We start from the raw sequence: 25,078 nt of genomic DNA, 5'->3' as shown, positions 1-25,078 counted from the left end.
CGTGACAGCCAACCCGCCATTTGATGCGTATGCAAATAAAACAGCATATTTGTGCCTGGTTTGCTGGGACCAGATTACATAAATGACATATTTCTTAGGTCATCATTGAGAGCTAGTCATACGTATACTGTATAATATAGTATGTGTCCCAGCAGAGCAGGCACAATTTGCTATTTTATTTGACTGATTATGTATTTAAAATGTTTATTCTTGTGTTTAGTTTCCAAGATGGTCGCAGCACCAGGTGGGGGTGGGCGGAGGTGAGCGGGTGCATGGGGTCAACATTTTGTTTGATGGGGGGAGGGGACAGAACACATCCATCAAACCTGTGTTCAGACACAAGTCAGGTGTCAGACACAAAGCAAGTGTCTTGAATGAAGGGTGGGGCCGAGTAAGGCCTTTATTGCAGTAGAATGCAGACTCATATATTTACTATTGAAGTAAATATAGTGTGGTTACCAGTAAGATGCCTAAGGGCGAGAAGCGACATCGCTAAATATAGTGTGTTTGCCAGTAAGACGCCTAAGGGCGAGAAGCGACATCGCCCTAAGCTGGCGCTTTGGCATGGGGGGTCAGATCAACATAGAATGAATTCTGTACTGGCCATATAAGGAGCACGTCTTGAGTGTACAGGGTTTGATGAGGTCAGATCAACTTATGGAATGTTAGAACAGGTCAGCTCCATATATGGAGATCTAAGGATGGTAGCGGGGACATTATCTTGAGTGTACAGGGCGCGGCTGCACAAATAACTTTTGGATTGTATAGGGTATCAGCTGGGAATGCCCCTTTACCTGAATACCCTGCATATATTGGCAGATCAACACTGACATCATCATTTAGATCATCAGGTGGGAATAACGACACATCAACTGACAGCAGACTAAACAGCATAAAAGAAACCTCTCGGCTTTCAACCAACGCACGGTATACCTTCAACGGTCTCAAATCCTACAGGAACCAAGCAAGACACAGGATACAGCTAGGACACAGCACGTAAAAAACAGGACTCAAGACACCACACTCAAGACAGGGGCTGATGTCACGTGATGTCACGATGACCCGGGGGCTTGTCTGGGGTGAGTGACGGCGAGAGTGACGTGTCAGTGGGATACGTGTCAAAAATGCAAGGTTTCATAGTTAACTGCGACCAAAACAAAATGCATGTAATTGACTGAATTAACAAATATACCCTATATGAATAATTGAGCAACCAAAGTAAAAATATATATAAAATACTTGCAGCAGAATGCAGACTAAGATATGCAAATTGCAGTAAATATAGTGTGGTTATAAATGTAGCAATTCTGAGCTGGATGGTACGGGGAACTGCCCGAGGTGGAGTACAATTTGTGAAGAAATTGTGCAAAAGTCCAACAAAAATGACACGTCTGTGCTCAAAGTCAAACATGTGCACACACTTTTCCGTTTGTTTGAGGTCAGCTCAATCATCACACACACCTCAAAAACAAGCTTCTATGATTGCGGCCCCTCTGGTTGTTTTGTTAGCTTTGTTTACACAATACTGTACTGTACTCCCTCCAACTGTACACAGCTACTTTCCCCATTGGCCCATTCTTTAAAGAGTTGTGCTTCAACACTTGCTTTGGCAATGTAATAATAGGGTTTCTCATGCCAATAAAGCTCCTTTGAATTTGATTCAAAATGTGTTTGCTCTGTAGTTATATAAATGTTCCTTGCAGACACCTGCAGACATAACGTGCAGTAGTGGGACAGAGGGAGGGGTAGACTGTGGTCTGATGCAACGTGTTGCTTCATTGCTCAGCAGAGAACTGAACTCAGAACAGCTCCTTGAAACGCACTGGAATGTTGCATCAGCCACCGGTCAAGCTCCAGAGTGATGCCACAGCCGACCAATTACAAACACAGCCCGTTTGAGTGACAGCCCACAGACCAATGCCTTCGAAAAGGGCACACGCGTAACTTCGAGAATTCCAACCAATGGACTAGCTCGTGCGTCATGAAATCCCGCCCCTAGGTGGCGGACCAGCATCTGATTGGACAGATTGCCTTAATCGCCCGCCCACTGTCGAAGCTCATTGGTCGGATGCTGCTGTTTCGATACACCCCTCGAGACAGAGAGGATAAAACCGTGCTAGCTCGTCGTCTCCATAATATCGAGGAACAACAGACGCATCTTTATTTCTCCGGATGGAGAATCGAGAATATTGACGAGAAAAGAGCCTTAACAATTTAAGCCGTGTTAGAGCCCGGATATCGGTTATTAAGTTACATTTCGGTTTTCAGTTGCTTTTGAAAGAAACGCACGTTGGCCGGTAAAAGCTGGCCACAAGCTTGTAGCTGTCGCCCCGTTCTTATCGACCCGAGAGCCTCGCAAGGCCCGGCCATGGCTTTTTAACGCGGCTATGCGGCAACACTAAACGCACCAGGCATGCATCAGGCACGACCACGCGACCCCCCTTCCATCACAACTGCTCCGCAGTTGGGCTCCGGTACCGTCCGAGGTATCCCGTTGAGCCAGCCCGTCCCCTTGCTCCTGGACCGGCGGAAGACAGCGACGCTGACCGCCACCTAGTCGGCTGGAAAAGAAAGAGGCCCTGCCATTTTTATTTTGGCCCTTTATAAAGAAACATCGCTAACATCTAAAGTTATCCACGTCGTTTTATTTATCAACAATAACAGCATGAAGCCTCAAGACATCGTGTCCGGAGTGAAGGCCACGGCCACCAGTCTGTGGATCTTCGGATATGGCTCGTTGGTGTGGAAGCCCGACTTCAAGTACCGGAGGAGCCAGGTCGGCTTCATCAGGGGCTTCAAGAGACGCTTCTGGCACGGAGACAACTTCCACCGTGGAAATGATGACTTGGTAAGATGATTCAGATCAATCAACCAATCAAATCAATGTCTTGTTATCCGTCATTTATTTATACATGTATTTATTGGTACCACCCACACGCCACACCTTGCTCGTCTGTGGTTATATCTGTACTCTGTACCAGGCAGGCAGAGATCATATTTGTGACCCATTTTTATCATCTTGTCCCCGCCCTTCTCCCTCTCTCTCTCTCTCTGTCTGTCTCTGCAGCCCGGTAGAGTGGTGACGCTGATTGAGGATGATGACGTAAGTGGAAAACGTTTGACTTTTTTTTCCTATTTGTCATTTCTGTTGGGGAAAGCAGCAAATCTTTAGTGCTTTAGCCTGTTCTATGCCTGATTTTATATACGAAATGGCCGCTGTACATTCAAGCTTTAGTTCATGCATAATGTCCCTCCCTCACAAAGATGGCTGACATTCCTCTCTCCCGTCCCTCCCTCCCACCCACAGGCGACCACGTGGGGCGTGGCCTTCGAGGTGACCGGCTCCCAGGTGGAGGAGTCCCTCAAGTACCTGAACGTGCGCGAGGGCGTGCGCGGCGGCTATGTCACAAAGGCGGTGGAGTTCTTCCCCGACGGGGGCAACGATGACAAGGAGGCCATGACGGCGCCGGTCCAGGCGCTGGTGTACATCGCCACCGCGGACGCCCCTCTCTTCCTGGGGCCCGCCAGCCCCGAGCTGATCGGCGCCCAGATCGCCGTGTGCCGCGGCAAGACGGGCCACAACCTGGAGTACCTCCTCCGCCTGGCCGACTTCATGAGGCAGAGCTGCCCCCGCGTGGACGACCCGCACCTGTTCGCCGTCGAGACGGCCGCTCTGGCCGTGGTGCCATACCTGTTGGCGGTCCAGTAGTCGGATTGATACTCTCTCAAAATACTGTGGATAATAAAGTAGATATAACACAATACATACTGTACCACACACACATATATATATATACTGAGGTTTTTCCATCTAGGGCATTTAGGCTGATATTAAAAGCACCTTCTAAACAAATTTTATGTAAAACTTTTTGTATTCCAAAGATTTACAGATATTCATGTTGCTATAACGCAATCCGGGAAAGCGTCCCTTTCCCGGATTGAAAGGTATAGCAATGTATATGCTTTCCACGTCTAAATGGGTTAATCCAACTAATTGAATTATCAGATTTATAATATATATTATCCAAGTCAAGATTTTCAAAATAAAACTAGCCGACCTACAAGCTCAACTCTTGGTGTGAGCTTGCAATTGTAAAATGGTATTTAAACATTAAGACACACCCCTAAACTTGATTAATTGACGCTAAGATCATCTGATAGTTGCAGCCCTGTTTCCATGTCATCCAACCGCCTGTAATCAATATTTGTGTAGGTCCTTGATGTATTTGTTAAACACTGTAGTTTCAAAGTGAGTCCCATCCGTCCACTGAACACAAAAGCCATTAAACGCTGTGAGATGACAAAAAGGGAAGCATGAATTTAAATGTGCAGAGAACATGTTTTTTTTTTTTTTTTTCTGAGCATGATCGTTAAGTTGTTTTAAAAAAAAGTTATCAAGTCTGTTCAGTTGGGTGAAGTTTTACTAATGAGCATTATGGTTTTATCTCAGTTTTTTTTTTGCCATTCTAAACAAACTTGTCAACCTATTCTTTTTTTGCACAGATGTCTGCAACTGGCTGCTGTGGTTTATTTCTATGCCTTTGTTTTAAAAGGTTTGATTTTTGGCACGGTTTCCATCTAAGTGTGTAACAGCAGATTACAATAAATGGTCAAAAGAAATTCATGGTTTGTTTCTTTGGAAAATTAATGTTATTTATATTAATGTCATTAGATCAAACTTCTCTCATTCTAAAAATCACTCTTATACATTTTTCATATTGAACTAACTTCTAGATGTTGAAATAATACTGGATCCCCATTTTGATAGTTCTTAAGTTTGATTTTAGTTTGGTAGGATTGAGTACCGGTAGTTTTTTTTAGTTTCAGGTAAAAATAAAAGTTTCAAAATGCGTCATTTTGAGCTTGTATGTGTGACGCTGTACTGTAGTATGATCAGTAGGCCATTCATTGTTAGAATATGGAGGTTTTTGCCTGACAGCAACTACTGTATTTACAGAAGCTGCCAAAGCTACAGTGAAAGATCAGATAGCATTACGGTCAGGCAGATGCATTGTATCTCCATATTTCAACGTTTTCCCCTGTAAATGATTACCCTACTTTGTTGTCACTAAAGAGTAGCTGATTTACAAGCTTGCAGTGTGCCGGGCCGCAAGACATTGAGCTTGTAGAACTGTTATTTTCCTTGGGGATGGGGGCAGGGGGGTGGTTCCATGGACTCTTACAGGTCTCAAGTAAAGTAAAACATACAAAAATTGTACATGAGTAAATTAAATTAGTTACTCCACCACTAAATAACCATTTACACGTGCTGAGTGACCGATGGCAGTGTTCTTTATCGCCGTAAATGACGATAAAGAAATAAATGCATGCTTGTGGAAATCAAATGACCTTACCTAGGTGTTTGTTGACCCTGCACAGAATGTCAGGGTGTCACTTTGATATTTGCCTTAAAGTAAACACATGGTAGAATTAATCACACTAATCACACACGTGCACTGCATGCACGGAACAAACACACACACACCACAAATAGCTTGGAGCAAATCGTCTGTCATGTGGAAACCTCATTATGTCCAAAACTTGTACTTTTCAGGATTAAAATTAAAACGTAAAAAGTAGCATATCTAAACGCTCAAAATAGACCTTGTGGATCTGATACTTTTATGCTTTTCTGTGACTATCAAGTAGTGAGTGTTAATTTACAGGGGGAAAAAACACAAGTGTTCCCCATTGCTATTTGCTACTGCATGGAGACAGGAAGGCCAGGAACATACGCACCCACAACACCTGACACCGTCTGGCTTCAAGCCAGCAGGCGTTATAATACTGCATGGCCTTACTGCGTTAGTGGCTGACCCTGAAGGTGGCTATACTGGCTAGCCGCCTAGAAGAGGGGTCTGTCTCTATATGCGTGTGTGCCTGACTTGTTTGTCTCAAATTGTCTGGAAACTAATCTCACAAACCACTGGAGCGATCAGTGCCATATTTCCTGTGCACACTGCCAGTAGAACCAACTTATAGTACTTACTTAATCACCTTCGTTCCCTGTGGAACATGAGGCTTCAGATCAGTTGCGACTTATGTCCCATCCTGTGCACAAGGAGTGGCGCAACAACATGCAACATTCCGCATACGTGTTGTATTCTTTGATATATTTAATTTAATGTCATAATGGACGTCATTGGGGCTCGTGTCGAGCAGAAACCAAATTTAGAGATAACAGACATCAATATGCCATGATCAATACACCAGAAATAAATGATAGGCCTAAAAGCTGAGTGCCAGCACCTTTAGTGTAATTATGGCGTGGGCGCTATAACAGAAACGATGCCTCATTACAAATCGAATCTTGCCAAGTGCTCCTGCAAAGAAATATGGTTGCTGTCGGGTAGAACTCCATATTCTAACTTTTTGTGGTTTTTCTGTACAGCAATGACATAGAACAGACAGAAAATTGGACAATACAACATTGGAAAAACATTGCCTGATGCGATGCATCACATTAGGCAATGTTTTTCCAATTTTCTACTGTCAGAGAATTAGTCTCTGTAAACCCCCAGTGTGCATGACAATCCCAGTAGTTGTGAAATACTCAGACCTGCCCATGTGGCATCATCAACGGCCATGCCACGTTCAATGTCACTGCTTTGCTTGGTTTGAACTGCAGCACATCGTGTTGACCCCGCCGATTGATATGTATCGTGTTTTATTTGATTTGATTTATTTGTTTTTCATAGTTATGTCTTTGAAATATCTCGATTATTGTCATTGTTGTGTTTGTGAATTAATGCATGGGACCCGAATGGACCTATCCTTTTGGACCAATGTGCTATGACTGTATCATGTACCCATTTTCTATTGTCTAATAAAATAATCAATCAATCAATCAATCAAAACCATGTGTACAGTACATGCCTATAAAAGCAGTCCATTGCTGCCTTCAGATTAGCTGGTTAGAAATCTGCGTTACTCGTGTACCCATTACGGTGGCCGTTGAGTGTATTCTTTTCAGGGATCGGCCATGAGAATTGTCACATGTCAGGGGCAACCATCAATTTGAAAGGTCGGAGAATCCCTGCATTAGTGCAACGTGTAAGGAAGGAGGGTGTGTGTGTGTGTGTGTGTGTGTGTGTGTGTGTGTGTGTGTTGGACCTGACAGGTTGGACGTGACTCAACTCAGAGTGCTTCCAGGACGGGAGCTTATGTAAGCGTGACCTCTGTCACCTGGACGTCCTGTGTTTACAGTCTGCTCCACCGAGAAAGTCACACACACACACACACGCACACGCCCAACAACACAACGAGAAACCCAACAGACACCATAGCAATGGGAAACAATAATGTGACATTTCTTAAGTCAGGAATAACTTTGGTCATTTATTTATTAAAGAAAGGAAATTATCAGATCAGGATTCGGAATGAATAAAGTATCTACTTCCTGTGCACAGTGCCAGTAGAACCAACTTAGTATACTTACTTACTTAATCGTCTTCGTTGGAACACAAGGCTTCAGTTGCGACTGTCTGCTTCCATCCGGTCCTATCTGTGCACAAGGGGAGAGGTGCAACACACCACCAACATGCAACATTCCACATGTTTTCTTTAATTTCATAATGAACGTCATTGTGGCTCGGATTGACCAGAAACCAAATTTGGAGATAACAAACAGACATCATCAATATGCCATAATCAAATCAAATAATAGCTGAGTGCCAGCGCCTTTAGTGTCATTACGGCGTCGACGCTGTAACAATGACACAATGCATCACACTACAGCATCACGCAAAAGTATCAGAATGTAAATTGTAATAACATGGGAGTGTTCAGAATGTGCTCGTTGGGCAAAACAAAGAATTCAGCTGCTCAGTTTTCCCAGAGCACTAGCAAACTCTAGCAAACTTTGGCCAACTTTGGTCGTACTAGGCGGAAATTGTAAAAAACTAACAGACATTCTTTTCCCATTGGACCCTCAATACTTTTGCAAAGATTGCATTTTCTTCTAAGAATTCTGGATATTTGCATCAAGCAGGTATGCAACATTATATAACTCTAGTTTTACAGGTCTTAAAATAACAAATGGTTTAAAAAAAGGAAAGAAAAACTACAATTGATCAAGAACGAGTCAGCGGACAGATTTAACACTCGTTTATTTTCACTTGGCTTTTCCTGTTAGTAAAATGGCAGATTTTCTTTTCATATGTACACATGAACTATAAAAATAGACAAGAGAATGAGCGAAAAACCAGCAGGAAAACGCGGCTCTTAATATTATGTACACCGATAGAGAACATCATCATATAATCAGCATATCATCACGCTATTAACACAAAACTAGAGGAACCCATGGGTGCTCAGTGAACGCAGGAGTCGGGGCACACTAAGCCATTTAATCCATAAACATCAAACATCACAGCATAGACATAGAACAGCGCTTCCCAACCTTTGCTGGACCCACTTGAAAATCTAAAAAAAACTTTCACGGCCCACCCATGTGTGTGCATTTTCAGAGCATGTTTATTTTAATGATCAATCAATCGATTATGTGCTGACTTGGATCAGTGGAACTTGCGTACCTATTTATCGGTATCACAATGTAAACTAATTTTTCACGTTTTTGAACAAGAAATACTGTGAGTTTTTTTTGTTGCAATATCCTCACAGCCCACAGGTTGGGAATCGCTGATCTAGCACAACACACTTCTCATTAGAATCGTCAGTGAGTATCCTTCCTGTTAAATATAAAGAAAATGGCTTTGATACATTTTAGCTCGTGTGAACATATGATTCACATCTGTCATGAACTGCCACACATAAATTAAATACCTAACTTGAAGTCATACTGTGTACATTTTTCAATTAAACAAAAGATATTTTTGATAAATAAATGTTTCTGACAACTTCTCTAAAAAAATGTTTTAGTTGCGAGTGTCTGCCCCAACAATAACCCCAAAATGAAGCAGGTGACCGCAAGTGTACCGGAAATGTATTTTTCTTTTCTTTAAAAAAATAAATAATACATGTATCCTTTCTGATCATTACCTTCAAAAGCATTCTCTGCGCTATGCAGCGTTCGTTTTGGAGCCAGTATTTATTTGGGATAGTTTCAAACTGAATTCTGGGAATCGCAGTTCGAACAGACCATAGACAGGTGGGCTTGCAATGACAACAGAGCTCATGGGCCTCGCCATAAAAGGCCACCAAACTGAATGATACAACAGCATGACTAAGAAACCTCCAAAGAGTTTGACGTGTGGGCAGCGCTTTTACATCAATCAAATTTCAAACAACATTGTTCAAAATATATTAACTGCTCTTTTCATGTGTCCTTCAGTCGGGACAAAGGCTTTTTTCCTCCGTAACGACACTGGTTATTCACATCTCTTCATTACAAAAATATAAGAGCTCTATTAGAAAAGCTCTACGGCACAGGGTCACTGAAAAGTTGGGATGGACAATTATCTACCGACAATTAAATAACCTACCGCGTGTTAACGCGTGAGCAACCACACTAAAGACTAAAAACCAAGGTTGACGGTAAGAGCCCGACCGGTGCCACGTTTTTAGGTCCAACGCTGGTCCCAATTTTGGGGGAGTCCTAGACCAGTGGTTCGCAAACATTTACATTTCAAGGACCCCCCCTCAACTCTGACAGTATACAGATGGAACTAAATGGACCCTAACAAGTTTCTATTTGAGACACATTCAACCAGAACTATTTCATTTAACCACTTAAGCCCTATTCAAAAAATATCTGATCTGTACAAGCTTCAAAATCTGCTATTTTTGAAAACTTCTGAAAGGTTTTGCGTATAACGACACGCCCCAAAATAGGGACACCCAAGTTCAAAGCGGTTAGAAATCGGTACGTATCGGCTGCACAAGTGTCAATATCGTTGTGAAACAAAAACCTCTAATAATGGCCAATATATCAGCCAGTCCGATATATCTCGGTTCGGGCTCTAGCCTGACGGAAGACATGGCTCAGTGCGTGTGACACGAAATGCCTCTTTAGCTACGTGATGATCGACTTGTCTCGTCGATCAGACGTGTCACCAACAAGGTAAATGAAAAGTACAGCGTGTGTCTTCTGCAAAATAAAAAAAAAAGCGAATGGAAAACCTCTTGTGGTCACAACGCTGACGGAAATACTCGGAGCAGATAGTTTCTGCTGACTGGGAAAAACATGAAAATAACAGACGTTGCGAGGAACTGCGACAGACTGTACCATGACCATAATGTGTGTGTGTGTGTGTGTGTGTGTGTGTGTGTGTGTTGTGGGCTAATGCAGTGGTTCTCAAAGTGGGGGTCCCCCGGGGAGAGCTTGAGGGGGATCTCCGACAAAACGAGTTAATCGTCGCTGTTGTCGTGAAGAAACCTCTTATCTCCATATTTTAACTTTTTGTGAGTTTATTGTAAGTTTAACGCCCTACAGCAGATCTACAAGCTCGAAACGTGGCTCAAAGCATTGAGTTTCGACCTTGTAGATCTGCTACTTTTGATATTCTTTCTATTTCTATTGAAAACGAACTAAAAGTAACAGTTTGGGACATACAGGTTTATACCCGACAGAAACATATAGCATCAAAACCAGTCAAGCATTATTTGATACTATTGCTATTTTATAGTTTTGAAAAAAGTGGAGGGGCCGATCATGCCCCCCAAAAATACTGATTTGGGGGTCCTTGACATGAAAAGGTTTGAGAACCACTGTGTCAGTGCGTGTGTGTGTGTGTGTGTGTGTGTGTGTGTGTGTGTGTGTGTGTGTGTGTGCGCACATGTTAGCAGCATGTTGAAGGGCAGCCAGTCTCAGCTACTGTAAATACTGTTGCCTGTGTTTACAGATGAATCACAGTGTGAGCAGGTCACTTGTGTGTGTGTGTGTGTGTGTGTGTGTGTGTGTGTGTGTGTGTGTACTATTGCAGTTGTTCTCAAAGTGGGGTCCAGGGACCCCCACTGCTAAATATGTTAATATAACATCACAATCACTTTAACCCAAATTTATACTTATTACTTAAAAATAGCTCACAAACGTGTTGTGAGCTTGTAGCTTGGCTATTTTTGAAAATGTTTGAATAATGGCACATCAAATTTACAGATGGGGGTCTGTGGCTAAATACATATCAATGTGGGGGTCCTTGACATGAAGATATTTGAGAACCACTGTATGTATGTATGTATGGTCTCTGTCAGGTGGAAACCTCCTATGTCCAACACTAAAAGCAAAAGTAGCAGACCGACAAGCTCAAAACGTAATGCTTCGCGCCGCATTTCGAGTTCGTAGATGTGCTACTTGTCTTTACATGCTTTCGTGTGACACTGTAGTATGACCAAGTAGGGCGTTAATTGAGCAGTGGAGACGAATAACAGTCTAAGTCCACACTAATTATCCATAATGTATAAATCATAGATAAGTGGTCAGGACAGCTGTGGGTCAGAATAAATTATGGACTGTTATTCGTCTCAACTGCTCAATTTACAACAAACAACCAAAGTTAGTACATGGCGATAAGAGGTTTCTGCCCGACAGCAATGACAATGTGCTGTATGCGTGCCGTATGGGCGCCCCCTGGTACTACCGGGCCCCAGGCCCTCCGGGTCCTTTGCCCTTCCTGGGTGGAGTGTGGCTGGGATGGTGCAGGCTGTGTGCAGGAGGGTGTTTCTGGGGGCTTGCGGAGGGCTGGGCGGAGGCCGGCACCGCGCCGGCTCCACCGAAAGCCCCCGGGCCGGCTCCGGGCCGACCCACCGACAGCGACGAGGGAGGCTGCAGGGGGACGGCTGCAGAGATGCCTGCTGGGAAAGAGGAAAAGGACGGTGCAATTGTACAACGGCTCACGGAATAAGGAACATCTGTGAATTGTGAGACAGCGTGAAAAGAGCCACATTTCCTAAACACTGAACACGTCATGTTGTAAAATGATGCCGGTAATTATCATTCTAAACCCATGTTATATAATTATGTTCTAGAATCTACAGCCAAAACAGTAGACGAAATCACAGATCGAGTGTGTGTGTGTGTGTGTGCGTGCGTGCGCTAACCTTTAGCCACGCTGTAGCCATAAGCAGCGTAAGCGGCAGCGGATGCGGCCGCCGCTCCCGCCATAGCTCCTGCCATGGCGGCCGCGCTGCCGCCGGCCGCCCTGCGGCCCCGCCCCTTTCCCGCAGACTTGGTCCCGGTCCCGCCCCCGGATCCTTTGGGCCGCCCCCGCGACCGGCCAGCAGAAGAACGGCCCCTGCACGGACTGACCGTCTCCTGACCGGACACACCTGAGCACACACACACACACAACCATAAACAACCTCTCTGTTATTTACACATTGACCGTCATCTCAAAAGCAACGCTTGACCACCATTGACGTAAAATGTAGTCTTTTCCTGTTTGCAGTGATTGTGATCAGTGATGGGGAGTGCATACACCCCTTCCTCGTCCCACTAGTCACAGACAGTTTGATGTTCTATGAAGGCCCTATACACATCTGGTAGGGATCCACAGACGTCTTCAACCATCCTCTGCAGCCGCCATATTGATGCCGTCTATCTGACCCAGTAAGTCCACTGACGTTGTTATGGACCTGGGTTGAAGGGCCTAGCTTTACACAGCCGCCTTCCCTCATGCCGTTGCGTATGCTAGCAGAGGACAGCACTGTCGACGTAATGAGTTCATCAGGGATGTGGCTCTTCAAACAGCCACAGGTGGTGGTGGTGGTGGTGCACCAGGTATGCGGGTGGCCTTTAGCACCTGCCAAGCTTATACCACAGAGACGAAAAAGTCTGTGTCTCCTGGCTTGAACAGGAAGCGTCGTGAGAGCTGAAGAGTCAGGGTGGGATGCGTGGGATGTCAGGGTGGCATCCCACCCTGACCACCTCTCTTCAGCAGTAGCCTCGCCCCGAGTAATAAGACAATGATATAGTAGTCTCCGTGCCGTCTGCAGTCTGCAATGCATGCCAGGACCCTCGAGACAATGTCAATGAGGCCTGGTCTATCCCTCACATACCGGCAAGTATATGGCAGGAGCTCTAAGCCATTGCTGGCCTGCTCTTTTTACTCCATCGATCAGGCCTGATGGAGGGGGGAGAGAGAGAGAGAGAGAGAGAGAGAGAGAGAGAGAGAGGCAGGCTCCAGCCTGGCGTTGACCGGGTCTCTCTGACTACTGGAGACGAGCGCCGCTCGGAACGCGGAGAGTTTTCCAGAACAGAGTGTCATTACACAGCATTACTTATCATTACACTAAGACCTGAACCGAAACCACTGCTGTTCTCCTCTTCCATAGACTGTGTGTGTGTGTGTGTGTGTGTGTGTGTGTGTGTGTGTGTGTGTGTCTGGTACGGAGCCTATAAGCCCTGCTTTATCCCTGTAGCCTCTCTCACTCTCATCCTTGCCTCTCCCTCTCTCTCTGTGTCTCCTGCTGGGATCCAGTAAAGCAGCATTAGAAAACCACACAGTCACACCACATCTCTCTGAGGAGAGACCTCAGGTCCACTGTCAGCCAGCACCATTTTACTGTCCTTTAAACAGAAGGGAATTAAGGAATAAGAGAGCAAGGAAACCAAGAAAACAGGGAGAAACGCCTGGTTTATCTCTTTATCAGACATCGGTCTGATGAAGAGGCTCCAAACGTTCCGTCCAAATGATGGAAGCAAAACATTTCAAATGTTGGAGCATGAAGTGGGCCAGACCATACATGGGCTACTGGCGGCCCGGGGGTTAATACTGATATATTAGTGTTTTCAGCTGTTACAATTCCAAACATGATACACTTTAATTACGTCGGTCTATATAATTATGTAGCTTAATTGACTAGCATTACAATGTTAATGTTATTTATTTATTGTTATTTATTTAGTTCAAGTTAACTTAACTAACTAAATGCATTTGATATAAAATAAAAATGTTACTTTTCAGGATTCCAATTCAAAACCAGCACAAAATAATTCAAATATAGCAAAAATAGCTGATCAACAAGCTCAAAACACATTGCAGTGCGAGTCATATTATGCACTTCATGCTCTCCTATCTCTATCGTTTTAAATAGCCAACGCAAAACTCTAAAAGGACACGGTTTTAATGGGTTAAAAAACATGCATTTCCTTTTTTGGGGAAATTAAGTCTGTAGACGGATTTATAAAAAACAAACAAAAAAAACACAATATTTTCATCATAAAGGTACTGATAAACTGATAGGTGGCTGATTAAATAATTGCGACTGTACGTCGCTTTTACTATGAAAACCTGCATTTCCCATCAGTCAGTGTGTCGTGTCACGCCCATGTCACGCCTCCATATATGGTCACGCCTCGTGAGTCGTGACACCATCATATATGGCCGTCTCCATATATGAAGATCACAACACTGACCTCATCAAATCCTGGATAGCCATACATGGAGAAGACTGGATCATCACCTAGATCTGCATATATGGAGCCAGCCAGCAACTCTAGATCTGACCTCAAACCCTTAGATCTCCAAATATGGAGCTGACCTGTTCTGACATTCCATACGTTGATCCCCACCCCACCTTCCTCTTCGATGTCTCCCTTTTGACTGATGTCCATTCAAACTCTAGATGGGCCCGCCCCAAAGTTATAGTAGAGTTCTCAACAGGCCCTGAAAATTAAGGCCCGGCCCTACCTGGGCGCTCATCAAACCCTGTACACTCAAGACGCTGCCCCCCGCTGCCATCCTTAGATCTCAATATATGGAGCTGACCTGTTCTGACATTCCATATGTTGATCTGACCTCATCAAACCCTGTTCACTCAAGACACGCGCCATATATGGCCAGTACAGAATTAATTCCATATGTTGATCTGACCCCACATCCAAAAGCACCAGTGCTCGCCCAGCAGTCTGCCGTCAACAAGGTGGATGCGTGCACGTGACCTCAAGGCGTCTCACTGGTACAATACCAGTAAAGTACCAGTAAATACCGGGAAGCGAACGCAGCTGAGACCCTGCAGATCATGTCTGTCTGTCTGTCTGTGTGTCTGTCCCGCTGTTACTGTATATGTGGACCTGGCCCCTTTTGTGCCCATATATGGAGCTGAGTGATTTGTTTGTGATTGATGCAACACACTCCATATTTGGACGTACACTCCATATTTGGACGTATAGCGGGACAGACAGACACACAGACACACAGACAGACATGATCTGCTAGGTCTCATAGTAAGTGCTCACTGCATTCGCAATAGGTTATTATGTGTGAGCGTAGCGCGTTGCTTGGAGTGCCGCCTGGCCGCCCCGGCCAAGTTGGATGCACCGTGGAGATTTCAAAAACCCACCCAGAAGCACAAGCGCCCAATGTTCTGTTGTTGTAGTAAATAGATCTGTCAGAACATTGTTGTCACCAAAACGGCACAGATGTTTCCTGAGTCCCAACATTACCTCAGACGTTCAACAAGGGATTTAACCCGCTTAGACCCGAGGCCGATTCCACATTAATGTCTTCCAAACAGTTTTGTGAGAAACTTGTTGTTTCTCAAACCTTTTCATGTCAAGTACCACCCGAAAGTATGTTTATTTGGCCGTGAACCCTCATCTTAAAATATTTCGTTCCATGGACCCCCAGAAGTACAGATTTAGGTTTTTAAAGCGGAAAAACGTTCGCTTTAGAAAAAACATATATTTAAAGATTTGCGCACATTCTTTTATGATTTTACAAAAGTAGCCAAAGTATAAAATGAAGGTTAAAAGTGGTTAAAATCTAAAGTGACATGGATGCTCGTGGTTTAAATGGCTTAAAAGATTGGAAGATTGTCCAGATTGGACAATCTTCACACAAATGAATGATAGCAGAACTATTCATAGCTACAGTATGCCCTAATTATAACATCATTCAGATATATCACTTTTATATTACTGGTGTGTATTGAACTATCTTCCAAAGGAACACAATGGAAATAAGCCTTCCATTCCAGATTATTTTTTGTACGCACATGTTTTTACTTGTACATGTCATTAAAGAATTCAATCAATCGAGCAATCAATCAAGCAATCGAGGATTCACATTTAGAGCAGCTACAGCTATGGATTATCTTTTAGCCTGTGACCCAGGCTAAAACAAATTTGAGAAAATTGTGTTGTCTTCCTTGGGACCCAAACTAGTGAAAATCTACGTCTGCTACTTTATAATTTGAATCCTGAAAAAGGGACAGTTCGGACATATGAGGGTTCCAACCATCCGAAATGAATCTAAAATGACACTGATGTTTTAACGTGTCGTTAAAGCGTATTCCTCCAGCTGCACGCTGAAGCCTCACTGTAAGCCAAGTAAAACAAACAGCCCTATACAAGATAGTATTATCATGTTGGATTGATATGGACAGGGGGGGGGGGGGGGGGGGGGGGGGTTAGTGGGACTTCCACGGAGGTCACGGAAAACGTAAACAGTGTTCCACACCGTTATCAAGTTTTAAATGTCTTTGGTACCTCACAATCACACTGCCCTTCAACTCAGAGCTGATTGCGTAGGTTTACATAGCGTCCGTCTCTGTCGGGTGGAAACCTTATATGTCCCGTTTGTGTGACGCTGTAGTATGATCAAGTAGGGCGTTAATTGAAGAAGAAACACAAAAAGTTAAATTATAGGAGATAGGAGCTTTAGACTGAGCATACATGGGCAAACTGGCGCCCTGGGGTCCACATGCCGCCCCCCACCTTCACTTAATGCGGCCCGCATAGGTTCATATCCGAATACTGATATATTACTTATTTCAGCTGTTACAATTCCAAACATGCAAACATCAATTTCTTAGTAGCTTAATGGCTAGTATACCAAATGTATTGTCTTTTTAATGTATTTGTATTTAAGTTCATGAAGTTAACAAAAGTAGGCCTATATGCATTTGAAATTAAATACAATTTAAACTTTTCAGGATTCCAATAGCTAAGAAATAATTCAGAAGAAATAGCAAAAATACAGTAATAGATCTACAAGCTGTGCGACGCGTTTTGAGCTTGTAGTAGATGGTGTATTTTTTTGCTACTAATGACAAAGTAGGGCATTAATTACAAACACATCTAAAACATGGAGATAAGAGGTTTCTGCCCGACAGTATATGTAATCTGACCCTTTGGAGTGAGTGTGGATCATCAATGCCCACCCCTGCCCCAGAACAACTAAATGACATAAAGCAAACGACTTGGGATTTAGGAGGCATTTGTAGAATCAGCCTCTGGTCTTAATGGATTAAGGGAGAACCGATATTTAGTACATGATGTACAATATGTTTGTGATTGCCGTGTGTTCTGTGTGCTGCCTAACACACGTCTTCCATTACTACGCTGTGTAAAACGGTTCTATTATTGAAACGGAGAAATAAACAACGCAGACCGCGTCGGGATTAAACAATCAAACAGTACGGTAATACCAATAAAAATAATAATTAAAAAGTTAAACACAATTCTTGCGTGTCTTTTCTTTGTGTGTGTGTGTGTGTGTGTGTGTGTGCGCGCATATGTGTGCATGTGCAATGCATTAACCAATACGGTAATACAGATAAAAAGTTATTAAAAACACTTTTGTGTGTCTATCACTTCAGTGATGCTTGCGGAACTCGACTTCGTCTCGTTCCCCTACCGCATCACTGTCGTGGCAATAATCACGTTAAACAACACCCTCTCGTGTGATATTGCTTAATTAGTGTAGGGATTGACTTTACCATCTACATGCTCCACCTGGCGGCATGGTATCAGATGGAAATCAATTGTGGCAAGTGAGAACTTGAATCCATGCAATAATTAAAATGATGCCTTTTCAGATGTTGTTGATGAGGACAGTAGAGAAGTGACCATTTTGGAAGTGCAAGTACATTCGACCACAGTAACAACGGCGTAAGGGCCGATTCATACTCCTATTTTAGAGCCGAATAAAAGTCGGTTCGGCGCTGTAGAGCCTACATTACAATGTGACGTCATTTGAGGTTCGGGGGGGGGGGGGGGGGCGGGGACCGTCCTAAAGTCGTCTCTTCGGTGCTACTGAAAATGTCTGACGAGCCGAAATCATTTCGGCACTACAGCGCCGAAACAGCGGTAAAATAGAATCGGCCCTAAGGATTCCATTATACAGCTTGGACGGATACAAATGTCAACTGCTTGTGTTCATATAATTTGGAAGCCTCGGGATTCGGGAATATCCATAAATTAGTTGCGAGAGGCATGCAGGGAATGCATGCAGGGAATGCCCAAGCCAAGAGTTATGGCATTGATTAGATTCTGTTCAGTGTCTGTGATAATTGCCAGGCGCCACATATGGAGGAGACGATGCTTCCTGTAACCGTGATCCGTATCCTGGAACACTTTCCCCAAGTTTGTGTATCTACTATTGTCTGTGTCCAAGAATCCCCCCCCCTGTCCCCCGTCAGGGATCAGAGCCATGCTGGCTTGTGGTGGACATTTTGGTCAAAATTCCATTTTTGCCACAGACAAACAAAATGAGGACACTGGACAATAATATTATCAGACACACGTAAAGAGCTAGTCCTGAATGGTCATAACGGGTCTGTAACTCTGAGAGTGATCATTTGAACACTAAGGGGGGAGTTAAGGGGGTCCTTGTAAATAAAACATTTGAGAACTGCTACTAGTTGGACTCCTAATATGCTAGCCATAGTAAATAAGTGTCCGTATATTCTGAAGAAGACTTGACATTGATTAACAGGGTCTTAACATCAAAATAAGAACATTATAACGTGTAAAAAATCACCCGTGTGAACTGAGTGGTGCAAATGCCCCCCACCTCCCTCTCTCTCTCTCTCATTAGCAGGCAACAGTGCAGCACTATCCCTTTCTCTGTTTCTGGCGCCCCATACTGGTACTCATTAACGTCACATACATAGATGAACAACACATAGGTGTACACGGACATTGCTGTTCCTTGGAGTCGTTGCGCCACTCAAAAAAGAAAAGAAAATCTAAAACCTGACACTTGGACAATTCCAAGTCTTTGCCACGCCCACGGACACATCAATTTGTCCATGTACTGTACGGACATACTGTACGGACGCCCCCCCTGCTCACCGTTCATGTTGTCAGACAGGGATCCAGACAGGGAGGTGGGGCTCTGGGGGGCTCTGGGCGTGGAGGACATGGGCTCGTCCACGATGACCAGCATGTCACTGCTGCTCTCGTCTGCGTCCACTGGCACCGAGCCAGGCTGCGTGTCACTGTTCACCGACACCTGGACAACACACACACACACACACACACACACCGTGTCAGAAATAACAGTGACAATCAGTGGCGTACCAGGAACAAGGCGGAATGAACCGTGTGTGTGGAGGAAGGTGGGAAGGATGAACCCATGAAATGACAGAGACGAATGAAAGGCAGGATGTTGAGCGGAGGAGGACAGACAGTAATGCACGCATAATAACAGCGCACACATTATAGAGAAGGCGTTTAGGCAACTTTCAGACTGTCGGCCCCAAATCAAACTTTAGGCCTACCCAGATTAGATGGGTTTTAACAATTCTGAACAGGAAAAAAAGGGAAAACTTTTTTCTTTTTTTTTTTAAACAAATCTTCTCTTCTGGGGGTCTGTCCCTAGTACAAAAATATTTCCAGATGGGGGTCTGCGGCCACATACATATCAATGTGGGGGTCCTTGACATGAAAATGTTTGAGAACCACTGCGATAATGATGGACTACTTTCCTTCCTCAGCTGTTTTGCTTTTGTTTGTGTTTACCACCATTGTTTGTACGAACACCCAAAATGAGAAGAACTGACGGTCAAAGATGCTATAGAGGCAACCGCAGAGATGGTGGTAAACAGAACATTTATTTTCAGGTCGGGATACCATTTTATTTTTATTTTATTTTAGAGAGAGAGAGAACTCATACAGGCTACAGGATAGACATGCGAAATTGGACGCGATGGCACAAAGAAGTGAGCAGAGAACAACCTGAAAATGTATTTTCTGTTTAATAAAGCGCTGGAGAGACAGGGAGACCCCTGTTACTGAAATACTCTATAGCAACCGTTACTATTAGAATATTGAGCTTTCACTTTTTAACAAAAAAACTTTTAACCAAATATATCACGTTCTGAAAGTGGGGTCCGCCAGGGGTCCTTGGGGGTGGGGGGGTTCCAATGGGTCTCCATTGATAGTAGTTAACATAGCATCACAATATTAACCACTTATATGTTGGCTACTCAAACTGCTATTTATTAAAATGGACGGATCTTCTCTTCATGGGCAGTGCACATTTACAGGCCCATTTGGTTTCATTTTACGCTCTCAAGAGTAACATTTTTGTTAAACATCTGCATTACTAAATTAATTTAACAAGAAGTCTACACAACTAGATAATGTAGAAGAATTGTTACTTTGATCAACATTTGCCTGTTATCTCTCCGAATGGTACCACATCAACACAGCATGGAATTGTGGATAAAGAACTATCCAACAACAACAAAATATTCTCTAGTCTTCGTGTCTTAGAGGCTAAGTGTCGTCAAATGGTGGTCCGTGGCTCAAATGCTGAATAAATAATGGGTTCTCGATATGAAAAAGGTTGAAAAGCACTGTCCTGGAAGGAGGAGAAAAACACGCACCTCGCTGAAGGGGCTGGGCAGGGCGGAGGAGTCCATGTCCACGCTGACGTAGGAGTCGTCCGCCGACAGGTTGGAGTTGTCTGCGGACGGAGCGACGGCGTGAGGGATGACCAGGTTCACCTCCTTCCTCCTCTTGGGCTCACACTCCTCACTCTTCTTCTGAACGGAACGGAGTTGTGTGCATGTTAACGGAGTCGTGTGCATGTCAACGGTTTGGACGCCACAAACACTTAGCCGAGTTATATTTCATAATGCCCAGGTAGCCACAGACGTTTAAGACGGCTTATGACGAATTAGCCTTTGATCCAGAGTTTTAAAAAATATTTTCACCGGTTTTTAGCATCATTGTTAGCCCCCGCTAACCTCCATGGAAGAAACAGACAAATACCGTAATTGTCCGTTCACACGCAACGTGCACGCAGACTTCACTAACATTGTGGCTCATAATGCGCCAAAATGCGATGTTCGGGCTTGATAAAACATTAATTTGAGATCGCACGATCAAAAATGAAGATCAGACGGACACAACAGAGCTCTGTGGCTGGCATGGAATGGCCAGCAACAGAGGTTCAAGCTTATTTCGTTCATTTGTCTGGCACTTTCCACCTACCGCCCCCTATGGTAACGGGTTAACTGGACCATGGATTAAGGTGGCTTCACCTGTGTGTTTAATCATCCTGCCTGTCGGGAGTTATTTCTCAACAACAACCGGCGCAGCGTCAATTATCCCGCTTATTGCACGGCTACTTAATAAATAATTGAATACATTCTTTTCAGCATGCACGTTTGACATGCATTCATAATGCATGTCAAACTGGGCAACCTTGAAATGAAGAAAGGTTAGAGAGTGGTTACTGTGTGTGACTTTACAGTATTACTGTGTGTGGCTTCACCTTGTCATTGAGAACTACTGAATTACGGTGTGTGACTTTACCTTCTCAGCATATTTCTCTCTCTTCCTCTTGCGGTCCTTCACTTTGCTGGTCTCCTCCTGTTCTCTCTTCTCTTCCTGCCTCATACGCACTGCAAAGCACACACAACACACACTTAAAACTTGGACCGTTTGTGTGTGTGAGTGAGTGTGAGTGTGAGTGTGTGTGTGTGTGTGTGTGTGTGTGTGTGTGTGTGTGTGTGTGTGTGCGTGCGTGCGTGCATGTGTGCGTCACAGAATTACCAGACGGCCAGAGTAACATGTTAGCGGTATTTACGTATGTGACTTTGTTAATGACTTTGACACATTCTGGTAGCACTGCATCACCCCATATGCCAGTTTGCATTGCTGTAGGAACACACTTGGGTTAACAAGATCAACCAGAACTAACAGGGTAGTCAACTAGTGGTACGTACTGTACATACACGTACAGTATTGCCAGGTGATGTGAGTAATGCAGCAGGCGGCCAATGGATCCGGATTGAAAATGAAGCCAAAGAAGACGTCAATGAGTGGCATTTTTACAAATGATGTTCCTGCTCATTTTAAAATGGATGATAAAGTGGGGCATGCTTCTTTTATAGTGTTCCAATGGTGAAGAGTGAGGACATCTCTGGACATGAAGGTGATGACATTTGGAGTCCTTTTCAATATGGGAATCGTCAAGGTTCAGCATGACATACAGTACTGTATCGGATTGACATGACATTACAGTTGATTATCTCCAGTCCTCATGGAAGTGAGGTAAATCCTGCTGTCGACTTGAAGTCAAAAGCATTTAACTTGAGGTGTAAGAACTTCTCGCCCACTGTAGAATGGCGTCAGGCTATTTTGGCCGGACACCATTGGGTGCGATTCTAAATGTTTTTTGAAAAGTAATCAATTGGAAAGTTATTCTCTCCCCTTTTACTACTTGGTCTATAAAGCTTTGAATGGTTTGTGGCCAAAACACATTTCTGATCTAGTACGATAACATGAACCACCCAGACGTCTCAGGTCATCTGGGAAAAGGTCTGCTCTGTGTCCCTAAGACCAAACATAACGTGGGGAAGCAGGATTTAGTTGTTATGCACCACGTATCTGGAACAAACTCCCAGAGAAATGGAGGTCTGCTGCCGCTCTTATTTCTTTTAAAACAAAACTAAAGACCTTTGTGTTTGCCGCTGCCTTTGATCGAGGTACTTTTATTTTTCTCTTCTGCACTGTAACTGTATCTGTTATTGTTTTATTCTATTTCTGTTTTTCCTTTGCTTGATGTTCTGTGTAAAGCACACTGAATTGCCTTGGTGTTGAAATATGCCTTGCATATAAAACTGCCTCGTGTTGCTGCCTGTATTTTTTGTCTTTCTTTTTTTACTTTATACCCTGAAATCTACAGACAAATATAATTTAAAACTTTGACGATATACATAGTAAGTAGCCTTGCCGAGCCATGAGGCCCATAGGGCAGGAGCCTATCTCCTGTTTCTGTAGCGTGAAGCAGCTACAAGTACACCCCCTGGACATGACGCTAGTATGTCGCAGGGACTTACCCCCAATCCAACCCTTGGTGATATACATGCAGTGTATATATATTTTCTTTTTATCAATGACATGACATGCATGCACCTGTCTGTGTGTGTGTGTGTGTGTGTGTGTGTGTGTGTGTGTGTGTGTGTGTGTGTGTGTGTGTGTGTGTGTGTGTGTGTGTGTGTGTGCGCGTGTGCGTGTGCGTGTGCGTGTGCGTGTACATACATTTCTTCTCCAGCTCAACGTCGTCCAGCAGTAAGCTGACCACTTCCTTGGGCTTCAGAGTGTCAGGTTTGAAGTTTCCTCCAGAGATGACCACACGCTGGATCTGTGGACACACCGTCAACACAACTCAGATGCTGCAGTCCACTGATCTCAAGTCAGTGTTTCAGCACATGCTGTCGGGCATAAACCTCTTATCTCCATATTCTAACTTGGTTAGGTGAATTTGAATCAGTAACAGTTTTGGACATACAAGGTTTCCACTCGACACAGACCTCAGGGGTCTGTAATTGGTACACTCCTTTTTCCCCCCTCTACACCAATAATAGCCGGTCTATATAAGGTTGTAGATTGGCAATTTTTGACCCAGAATTGCCAGGCATGTGGTTAAAATGGAAACGAGTGCTTGGATTTGGGCTTGCCAAAATGCCAATTGTGTCTCCCAGTACTGTAATAATGCTTAGTAAAGCCTCAAAGACTTTTTATTTAAGAAATTGGATTTAACTTTGACATGGATGCTTGCTTTGGCTATAATATTCAGAAAATATCAGCCACTTGCACATGCCATCTCTGCATGTGGGTACAATTGTAACAATTGCTCGGATATTTGGCAGCTATGATACAGTATACTGTGTGAGAGGATTGTGCAAATTGTTGGACTGGCAAAACAGGCAAAACAATGAGTCAAATATTGTTCTGTGTCTGGCAGTCTGCCAGACAAGACGCTGACATTTAACAGTTGTAGTAGCCTGCAGAGAAAATACAGTAATCTCTGATCTTGACTCTGATATGTTTGGATCTTTTACACGATTTATGTCTCTGGTTGAACTTAACTCCATGACTGTACTCTGACCACTCTGGTGCGTCACTGTTATCCAAAAGAATAATCAACAAATCAAACCATGGCATTTTCAGCATGAGGGCAATAAAGTCACCACAGATCCTTTGATTTTGGGTTGATTTTAATCATTTGTTTAGTGTGGAATGCCTATAAGATTGCTCATAGAATTCACATCTGGGATGCATTTATTGACAGCCCATACAACCTACTGGGGACCAACTTCATAGAAAAAACAGGTTCTCTCAAAGTTTGAGTGACTGGATCCCTGACTAATATTTGTTATCGTTCCATATGCCTCATATTGACAAATGTCATCTTATCAATATGAGGCACATGGAACAACAGAAAATATGGAATATGAACATTTTTCAACATGGAAACGTCGACGATTCTAGAAACGTATTGCGACAGGCCTGTGTGTGTGTGTGTGTGTGTGTGTGTGTACCTCGCTCTTCTCCTTGGCCCGCTGTAGGATCCTCTCCTCGATGGTTCCTTGGCAGATGAGGCGGTACACAGTGACCTGTTTGGTCTGACCCAGCCTGTGAGCTCTGTCCATGGCCTGCTGATCCACCGTGGGGTTCCAGTCACTGTCATAGAAGATCACCTAGAGAGAGAGAGAGAGAGACACTATTAATGGTATCTAATCACCATATTGTGTAGCGTTGCTGACCTTTCGCCTGTCATGCAGTTTTCGCAATGATGCACTAGAGCAGGGGTCCTCAACTAGAAATGCTGAAGGTCCACTAATAATTTTTGAAAGAGACTAAGGTCCGGTCCCATTAGTGAAATGCTGAAAGGTCCACTACATTTTTTTGAAAGAGACTAAGGTCCGGTCCCATGAGCGCGGCGCGGGCCACACAGTGAACAGCGGAGAGCGGGGCTCTATATTCTTTAGTACAGTCACACCAAGGGAAGCCCAGGGTCCACAGAGAGGTGGCCTATAAGGTTCCCCTACACTAGAGCATCATTGCTCAGAAACTAGTCTGTGCGTTCTATAAATACTTAAAACAATGGAAAGTTATTTCTTCTACACAGGAGGCTATTTTTATTTCCTGAAAAGT

The 25,078-nt window shown here is 43.9% G+C and overlaps 2 protein-coding genes across 4 annotated transcripts in view; one reads left to right on the top strand and one right to left on the bottom strand.

Annotated features, from left to right (window-relative positions):
* The first annotated feature begins 2,124 nt into the window (after nt 1–2,124).
* chac1 (ChaC, cation transport regulator homolog 1 (E. coli)) lies at nt 2,125–4,620 on the top strand. Its single transcript, XM_080791166.1, has 3 exons — nt 2,125–2,848; nt 3,068–3,103; nt 3,308–4,620. Exons 1-3 carry the CDS (start codon nt 2,666–2,668, stop codon nt 3,707–3,709), a joined length of 621 nt encoding a protein of 206 aa, XP_080647292.1. The 5' UTR covers nt 2,125–2,665; the 3' UTR covers nt 3,710–4,620.
* A 3,477-nt stretch (nt 4,621–8,097) lies between these two features.
* Nucleotides 8,098–25,078, bottom strand: part of ino80 (INO80 complex ATPase subunit) — a 74,624-nt gene continuing 57,643 nt past the window's right edge. For 2 of the 3 annotated variants that reach the window (XM_080790505.1, XM_080790506.1), the window contains exons 31-37: nt 24,463–24,621; nt 23,180–23,282; nt 21,449–21,537; nt 20,515–20,673; nt 18,977–19,136; nt 11,998–12,225; nt 8,098–11,751 (exon numbers count right to left, since the gene is read on the bottom strand). In XM_080790505.1, coding sequence (XP_080646631.1) covers nt 11,534–11,751; nt 11,998–12,225; nt 18,977–19,136; nt 20,515–20,673; nt 21,449–21,537; nt 23,180–23,282; nt 24,463–24,621 — 1,116 coding nt within the window. In that variant the 3' untranslated portion in view covers nt 8,098–11,533. The remainder of the gene's footprint in view (nt 11,752–11,997; nt 12,226–18,976; nt 19,137–20,514; nt 20,674–21,448; nt 21,538–23,179; nt 23,283–24,462; nt 24,622–25,078) is intronic. The other variant, XM_080790507.1, reaches the window with a different exon arrangement.

Source organism: Protomyctophum bolini (assembly GCF_963924005.1).
Source record: "Protomyctophum bolini genome assembly, chromosome: 19".
In the NCBI taxonomy this organism is placed as follows: Eukaryota; Metazoa; Chordata; class Actinopteri; order Myctophiformes; family Myctophidae; genus Protomyctophum; species Protomyctophum bolini.
The sequence above is the reverse complement of the archived record's forward strand: the minus strand, read 5'-3'. Positions and strand labels throughout refer to the sequence as shown.